Here is a 9,393-nt window from a genome sequence, read left to right as displayed (position 1 = left end):
CACAATCAAGTCATTCATGGAGAATTCAATGCAAGGCTTTATGAGTAAAATATCCTAGGTATTTAAAATTAAAACTAATCAAAGAAGACTATAGCTAAGCAATCACAAACCAATTAAGAGTTTGAAAGCTATATATAAAAAGGGTATAAAGGATAGATCTTACCATGGTGGGGTGTCTTCCACCTAGTGTAACAACCCTAATTTTTGAAAATCAAATAATTAGTTATTTGTGATTTATTATATTTGTTGATAACTTTATTTTAAGAAAATTATTTTACTAAAGGTAATTAAATACATTTTCATGATAATTGAAGTTTAAATTAATTAGAATTTTTATATAATCTTTATTGGATATTTGGAATAATTGAAATTATAAGTTTGATAATTGAAAAATTAGAATAATTGTATAATTTAATTTAAATAAATTCTATTATGAATGACTTATGCTCTATTTTATTAATCTGTACTCTTAGAGATTAATTTATTAGAAATGATTAGTTTAATTTTTATAAATAGTTTAAGTTTAAGTTAATTAATGTTCAAGTACAATTTTTATTATAATTAGTTATTCTACACAAATTGAAATTTGAGTTTTGATAATAGAAAAATAATAAAAAGTTACATCATTTAATTTGAGTAATTAATATTGAGTTTAAACTATATTTTATAAAAAAATATGATTAATATGATTATTTTGTAATTTAAACTAGAAATAATTAATTGAACTTAGCAATATGTTGACAAATAATATTCTTAGATATTTTTAAGAGAGTATATTTCATTTTAAAATTACTCTACCCTCCAATTTTATCAAAATATCTATTCATAGCTATCCATTATTATTTTATAAAATCCTAATTCCTAACCCTAAATTCCCAAATTCCCAAATTGAGAAAACAGAAACCTTAATCTCCTCTAACCCTAACAGCCGCCGAAACCTCCTTCCCCCAAACTCAGCAGCTTAGATGCAAAAACACTGGAGAAACGAGAAACAGAGAGAACGGAGAGTGCAGAGAAAGGAGAGGGAGGCTGACGCAGTCGCCACCTCCGTCGCGTGTCACCACCGGTCATTGCTGCTGAGCCATCGTCGGAAACGGAACCGCGGAGAGAGAGAGAGCCGTCCGGCCACCTTGCCAGAGCCGTCGTTTCTGCGCCGTCGCCGTTGAAGGAGGAAGCTATTTATGCCTATCGCAGTCCCATGGAGTCCACGCTGCCATCGCGAGTGAGAGAGGGAGGCGTTGCTGCTTGCGCCGCCGCCTTGCCTCCGTCACCGCTGGGGTTTCGTTGCTACCGTCGTTGGTTCGCCGTGGAAGAGAGTGGATCTGAGGGGAGAGAACTCGAGGAAGAGAAGAACACGAAGAGGAGGATCGTTGCTGTCGCCACCGCTGCTGAAGACCAGCCACCACGCCGAGCTTTTACCGTCACCATTCTGCCCGATGTCGCCAGCACTGAAGTCGGCCGCTTCCACCGTCGAGCCTTGGAACGGGTGTTGCTTTTGGAGGTTTGGAAGGGAGGCTTGTTCGGATCTGCTTCTGGTCCTGGTTCTCGCAGCTGTTGGAGCCTCTGCCGCCATCAGAGCTGCCATTGAAGCTATTGAATCGGTTCCAATTCCTCCATTTTTGAGACCGTGAGCTTTAATCCTTGCTCTGCTTCTATCCTATTCCTATGTCTTTCACCTGTTCTAACTAAGGAAACCTATGTTTTGTTCAGTGTTGCTACTCTATTTTCCTTGTTTACTGCTAGAACTATCATAGGGGATACTGTCAATGCCATCAGGAAACTGTTAGAGCTGCTGTTGTTGCTGATGCGAGTTAGAACGAAGTTGGAGTCACGTTTAATTTTGTGAATTTCGACATCTAGGTAGGGGGTTTAAAATGATTTTAATTTAGGAATGCCAACAAGGTTTACTGAATAACTGCAAATAGTATTAATAGCTGTGAGTAATTAATTGATTATATGAATGTTGGATTGTGATTGCGATTGTGCTTGGTGCTGTGATTGAATTGATTGTAATTATGTATGGTAGATGATTGAATTATTGATTGTTGGTTGTTGAAATGGTTGTTTGGTATATTGCTATGGCTGCGAAAGTGACTTGAGATTAGTAGAGGATTGTGATTTTGACTGATTATGTATAAATGGTTGACACTAAGATAATCATTTGATATATTCGATACTGGATTGAGAATTGTTGAAGAATTAAGGCCTAAAAGACTAAACTATTATTAAGAATCTGGTTTTCAAAATAGAATGGTTACTTTGAGGACGGCCTAGTAATTTGGTAGCGATCGAAATGGTATGAGATTAAAATCTGAGTAAACTTTAACAAGTGTAGTTGTTAGGATTTAAATTTGAAGGTTTCGTATTATCTGAAGATTTAGTTATGATTTTTCAAAGTTAAGCCGTAAAATCTGATTTTCTGCATTACTTTTAAGTGAAAACAGTAACTTTGAAAGACTGTAACTAATTCTGTGATGATCGGAATTGCGTTGAACCAAGTCCTGGTTAAACTTAGGAATAATTGGGACTGAATTGGAGAGTTTGAGATCTTTTCATTAAATATAAGATTTATGGTGAATTTTTGAGTAATGGTTGTGGGATCTGATTTTTACTGCAGAATTTTTAGAACAGCAGTAACTTGTTGGCTCTGTTGTGAATGTTCCGAATTGAATTTTGAAGCGAAACCAATTTTAAATGAAACTTTAGTCCTATTATTTTAATGTCGTAAAATTTCAGAACGGTTGAACTTGCGGTTTAAATGATACGAATTTTTGAAGTATGATGCATTATGCAGTAAAGGCCAGATTCTGTTTTCTTAGATCAGTAACTTTGAGAGTTTATAACCTTTTAACCTGATTGGATATCGAGGTGCAACCAATTGGAAGTGAAAATTAAGTATGTTTAGCATATGTGACTTAAATTTCAGGGCTATCCATGTTTTAATGAGTAAGTTATGGGACTTGGAAGAAGATAAGTTCATTAACTTTTAGAACAGAATTCTGCAGAAAATTATTCAATTTCTAGGTTATATAACTTCTTCATTAAAAATGATATTGACCTGGAACCAATTGGAAAAGAGACCTGGATGAGTGAAGTTGAACTATATTAATTTTTAAAGTCATTAGATTTAACTTGGATTTTATATTGAATTTTGAATACCACATGCTGCTGCTGTTTTTCTGGTTTTACGCACTGTAGAGCAGTCACGGTTTTTCCTCTATTCCTAAGGCTAGAGAAACCAGAAAATTATGATCTTTAATTTGTTAGAAATCTTATTTCAAGATAAACGCCTGGACATAAAGTTTGCACAATTCCGAGTTTATTTGCTATATTAAAAACAGAAAAGAAGATAGTGTTGAGAATGTCTGAGTGAGAGTTATGAGTTCATAAAATTAAAGATGAACCTCAGCGTCATAGGGCTGATTCAATGTTGGAATTTGTTTGATTCTGAATTGATTTGATATTGGAGAGGTTGAAAAGAGTTTGGTAAATTGTTTGGTTGAGACCCGTAAGGGTGGCTAAGTCCTATTCTTAAAGGAGATTATGTCCAAATTTTTATTAAAGTATAAGGACTTAATCAAAATCAATATTTAAGGCTTATTTAATGATAATAACTTCAATGATTCTTTTAAGAAATGATTATTTGGTATACGAGATTTTTGGCAAGGGCGTGGGTCTTGTCCCGCTTGCGTATTTGCAATTATGAAAGAAAAAGGAAAGAGTAAAGTACTTATTGTATGATTATCTGTTGCTTGAGGCAACCCAAGAAATATTTGTTTATTTGTTTGTTGCTTGAAGCAACCCAAGAGATGTTTGTTTGTTGCTTGAGGCAACCCAAGAGATATTATTTGCTTATTTGTTGCTTAATGCAACCCAAGAGATAATATTTATTTATCTGTTGCTTAAAGCAACCAAAGAGCTTCTGTAGGGAAACTAGGATAGCTACAGCAATTTTCCGTTCCCAAGAGTATATTTCCTGCGAGTAGAAAGCAGAGGCTGTCTCAATAGAGCTGCTAATAATTATATGCGCATTTATTTGAACAGAAAATCGTATTCGGGAAATCGTGAACTCGTGACCGGATAAATGTCGGGAATGTAGGTGCTAACCGACACATGAGCTCATGGCCTGCACTAGGACTAGACATTCATCATATGCATCTATGTGACATTGTTTGGGTGTATATATTGTAATTGGTTTGCCTAAGTGAATAATTCTGTTTAATTGCTAATTGCTATACTTGATGTAATTGCTCTTGATTGTGTTTGAATCTCATTACCTGTGTTTGTAATTGATTGTTTGGATTGTAGTGATTGGATGTTGATTGAGTTGTTTGGGCCTGAGGCCGTGACTGGTACGTTTGAGGTCTAGTTCTGTAAAAAGTATCTGACTGGTTCAACATAGACTTAATGAACCTATGCTTGGAGCAGGATGATCATTTATACCGTGTAGGTAACTTCTTTTATGTTGTGGTCTAGTAAAGTATGAAAAAATCAAACTGGTTCAGCATAGACTTAATGAACCTATGCTTGGAACAGGTTGGTCATTCATACAGTCTAGGAAACTTTTAAGAGTTTTATAAAGAAAATATGGTTCTAGGATTTTGTATAATTAACTAATGCTTTTAAAGAAGGTTAATTTTCTTTTAGATGTCTCTGAATGAAATTAACTATTTGCGCTTTATTCTTTACTTTCACGGCATTCTCGACCTCTACTGAGAACATGTGGTTTGGTTCTCACCCCCAAATTTTCCCCCTTTCAGTGACACAGGTTTGAAGATACAATATGAAGCTGCAAGCGATTAGTAGGCTTTCTTTATGGTTTTAATTGTTTTCATAGAGTTTCCTTGCCTTTGTAGCTTTAGTTTTTATTTTATACGGAGGGATAGGATTTGTATCTGAGTTTTATTTGAAATCTTTTGTATGACAGATATTATTATTAATAATTATGTGATTATTATTACTTTGAAATGTTTGATATATGATTTTGATAATCAAAAACAAAATTTTTCTGGAATTTTTTTAAAAACTGAAATGCAATATCGAACTAAAGGCTCAATAGTAAATAGTTAATAGGAAAACAGGTCAGTAACGCCTTACTTTTGGTACGATCATGACGTACTGGAAGTTGGGTCGTTACACCTATCACTTTTGTTTAATGTCCTTAAGTTGGACTTTCACTTGTTCATTGCTCTTTGCCAAGAGGTGCATCTTCCAAAAGGAATACCTCAATCTCTTTGTTGCTCTTCATTTGTTCACCATGATACAACTTTAGACGGTGCCCAATGACCTTGAGGATATCTGAACTTGAGGGAAGGCACAAATGGTAAACCCCATAGGGTTCCGCCTTCACTACATGATATGGGCCTTCCCATTTTGACCTTAGTTTACCGGGCAACAATCTCAATCAAGAATTGTATGGAAGGACAAGATCACTGGCCTTGAATTCTTTGCCTCTTATGTTCCTATCATGGATGGCTTTCATTTTTTCCTTGTAAAGTCTAGAGTTCTCATAAGCTTCAAGCCTCAAACATTCCAACTCTGCTAATTGTAGCTTCCTTTCAATTCCAGCTCCACCCAAACTCGGATTACACTCCTTGATGGCCCAATACGCCTTGTGCTCTATTTCCACCGGCAAATGGCAAGCTTTGCCGTACACCAACTGAAAGGGACTCATGCCAATTGGCATTTTGTATGCCGTTCGGTAGGCCCATAATGCATCGGTAAGCTTGGCACTCCAATCTTTCCTATTGGGTTTCACAATCCTTTCCAAGATGCGTTTAATCTCCCGATTGGAAACCTCGGCTTGGCCATTTGTTTGTGGGTGGTAGGCCGTGGCTACTTTATGCATGATGCCAAATTTCCTCATTAGTCCATCCATTCTTTTGTTGCAAAAATGTGAACCTTGGTCGCTCACGATTGCTCGTGGCGACCCAAATCTACAAATGATATTATTTCTCACAAAAGAAAGGACCACATTAGCATCATTCGTCCGGGTGGGTATTGCTTCCACCCATTTGGACACATAATCAACGGCGAGTAGAATGTAGAGGAAACCATTAGAATTTGGGAATGGCCCCATGAAGTCAATTCCCCACACGTCAAAAATCTCACAAAATAGCATAGTTTGTTGGGAAATTTCATCCTTCTTAGAGATATTTCCAAATTTAATGCATTGATAACAAGAGTTACAAAAATGAGAAGAGACCTTGAAAAGAGTTGGCCACCAAAAGCCACAATCTAGGATTTTTCTTGCCGTTCTTTGAGGTCCAAAATGGCCTCCTCCTTCGGAGGAGTGGCAAGCTTCCAAGACTGAGTGGAATTCGGTTTGTGGAATGCACCTCTGAATTACTTGATCCTCCCCACATCTCCAAAGGTATGGGTCATCCCACACATAGTATTTGGATTTGCTTTTTAGCTTATCCCTTTGATGTTTGGAGAGATTAGGAGGGAGGGAGCGAGATACTAAGTAATTGGCGATTGGTGCATACCAAGGAATGGTTTCCGAGATTGCATGCAAGCCCTCAAAGGGAAATGAATCATTGATAGGAGTAGTATCGCTTTTTGTATGTTCAAGGTGACTTAGATGGTCCGCCACTAGGTTTTGCATACCACTCCTATCCTTGATTTCCAAGTCAAACTCTTGCAACAATAAAACCCATCTAATCAATCTCGGTTTGGATTCCTTCTTAGCTAACAAATACTTTAATGCCGCATGATCCGAGTACGCTATCACCTTTGAACCGAGAAGATATGCTCGGAATTTGTCCAAGGCAAAAACAATGGCCAAAAGTTCTTTTTTGGTTGTAGTGTAGTTGGATTGGGCTCCATCTAATGTTTTTGATGCATAGGCTATGACATGGATTCTTACCCTCGCGTTGTGCTAATGCGGCTCCCATGGCGAAATTTGAAGCATCACACATTATTTCAAATGGCCGACTCCAATCCAGCCCTCGCACAATGGGAGCTTGGGTCAATGCTACTTTGAGCTTGTCGAAAGCCTCCATGCATGCCTTGCTTAAATCAAACTCAACATCCTTTTGTAGCAACCTTGAGAGAGGCAATGCTACCTTGCTAAAATTCTTGATGAATCTTCCTCAAAACACATAGCAACTTCTCTTCTTGTTGAGGATTTAATTCCCTTGCTATGATCACTGGAAGCTTGTGGGCTTCATCAAGGTATGAGTACTTTAGGTGGGGTGGTAATGGCTTCAATTCTAGCTTTTGCTCTTGGCTTGTCACTTGAACTTTTTCACTTGGATCTTCACTATTTCCTTCAATCATATGTTTCTCTTCTAGCTTTGCATAATGCACTTCCGCCACAATGTTGTCAATTAGATCACACCGAAATATGGAATGGTTCTCCGATGGGTGTCTCATTGCCTCTTCTAGGCTAAAACTTACAACTCTCCCATCTATCTCGAATGAGTAGGTTCCCGAATGGGCATCCAACTTAAATCTAGAGATCCTCAAAAATGGCCTCCCAAGTAGGATAGATGATGCCCTCTCGGATTCACTTGGTGGCATCTCAATGATATGAAAATCAATTGGAAATATCAAACCCTTGATGTTGACCAACACATCTTCCGCAATACCCGACACGGTTATTATGCTCTTGTCCGCCAAGACAAACCTAGCCGTCGACCGCTTCAACAGTGGAAGCTTCAATAAATGATAAACGGAAAGAGGCATAATGCTAACGCATGCACCAAGGTCGCACATACAATCAACGAATTGGACTCCATCAATGATACAAGAAACTAAGCAAGGACCCGGATCAACACACTTTTTCGGAATGGATCCCATCAAAGCCGAAATGGAACAACCCAATGGAATGGTTTCCAACTCATGAATTCTGTAACAACCCCAGTTTTCGAGTACGCGAGATCTTTTCTGAAAGTACGGATTTCTCCGGAAGATCAGTAAAGGGAAAACCTTTGATATATCATCAAGTATCTCAATCCTCATTGTCATTATTCGTTTCTTAATGCAACCCAAGAGATAATGTTTATTATCTGTTGCTTAAAGCAACCCAAGAGCTTCTGGAGGGAAACTAGGATACCTACAGCAATTTTCTGCTCCCAAGAGTATATTTCCTGCGAGTAGAAAGCAGAGGCTATCTCAATAGAGCTGCTAATAATTATATGCGCATTTATTTGAATGGAAAATCGTATCCAGGAAATCGGGATTACTCGTGACCGGATAAATGTCGGGATTGCGGGCAGCTAACCGATACATGAGCTCATGGCCTGTACTAGGACTAGACATGCATCATTCTTCTCTGCGCATCATTCTCTGTTGCATTCCTACTTGTGTGTGATCTATTTCTTTATGTTTGTTTGCTCGAGTGCTATGTCTGTGCTTTACCTTCTTGTATTCTTCTGCTTATGTTCTGTTCGTTGTTTTTCTATCTATTTTTAACTTCTGTTTACTACTTTACTGTATTCTGTTATCCATCTGCTAATCGAAAACGAATAAATGAACATAACTAACAACCCCGACCCTACTAAGAACTCCCCAGTTCTTACCCCTTCTCTTCCTTCCTCCCCCTCAGATGGAGACGGGCGTGATCTTCTATGAGTTCGAGGACCCTTACGTCTACGAGGATCAGGTACATCACAGTTACTTCATTATGGGTTTGGAGCCTCGTATTAGACGATATGCGTTACCTAATCGAGCTTTTCAACTTCCTCTGTCTATCCCGCATTTTGACCCCGATGCTCCTTACGACTTTCCCTTATCATGGTTACACCCTGACGCACCTGGGCATCCTTTTCTCGATAGTACCGGACACCCTATACCAGCTCAACCCTTGAATGAGGCGGCACCTGAGCCTATCATACCTGATGAGCCCGAGTTAGCTGGTGACTATGTACCTGTGATTCTACCAAAGTTGGACTTTTTCCCTGAGCCGATCTCCGACTTTTCACAGCCTGATGAGCCGGCACTATCGGATGGTGGGATAGCTCCTATATACACAAACGGACCTGTGCTCGCGAATGGTTTTGTACATAGTGACAGCAGTATTTCTGTCGGATCTGAGGGTATAGTTGTAGCTGCGGATAATGAGGAGGAGGAGGATCCTGAGATAGAGATAGAGCAAGATGAGGAGATGGATGAGCCTCACGGCGATTCTCCGAACGGCCACGTGTAGATATAGTTTGACTGTGGAAGGGGCATTCTTTTGATGACAATCTAGTCTGACATTATCTGATAGTTAGTCTCTCACTTGTGTTAGTACACCCGAGAGCTAGGAGCTATATAGTGGTTAGGCTAGCCTGGGCGCGAGTTTAGCAGCTTTTTACACGGGCCAGGCCCTGGGAGTGTCGTGTATATATTAGCTACGTAGGATGACGAGGAGGTAAACTAACTTGATCTTTTGTGAACGCTACATGT

The 9,393-nt window shown here is 38.5% G+C and overlaps 1 protein-coding gene across 1 annotated transcript; it reads left to right on the top strand.

The window, feature by feature from the left end:
• Positions 1 to 1,049: 1,049 nt before the first annotated feature.
• On the top strand, positions 1,050 to 4,960 carry LOC112738432 (uncharacterized). Its single transcript, XM_025788900.2, has 2 exons — positions 1,050 to 1,627; positions 4,761 to 4,960. Exon 1 carries the CDS (start codon positions 1,199 to 1,201, stop codon positions 1,586 to 1,588), a length of 390 nt encoding a protein of 129 aa, XP_025644685.2. The 5' UTR covers positions 1,050 to 1,198; the 3' UTR covers positions 1,589 to 1,627; positions 4,761 to 4,960.
• The last annotated feature ends 4,433 nt before the right edge of the window (positions 4,961 to 9,393 follow it).

Source organism: Arachis hypogaea, chromosome 13 (genome assembly GCF_003086295.3).
Source record: "Arachis hypogaea cultivar Tifrunner chromosome 13, arahy.Tifrunner.gnm2.J5K5, whole genome shotgun sequence".
Classification (NCBI taxonomy): domain Eukaryota; kingdom Viridiplantae; phylum Streptophyta; class Magnoliopsida; order Fabales; family Fabaceae; genus Arachis; species Arachis hypogaea.
Note: the sequence above shows the minus strand (reverse complement) of the source record. Positions and strands in the feature narration are given on the sequence as shown.

Excerpts from the sequence above, each read along its gene's own strand:
- LOC112738432 (XM_025788900.2), top strand. The coding sequence starts at position 1,199 with ATGGAGTCCACGCTGCCATCGCGAGTGAGAGAGGGAGGCGTTGCTGCT.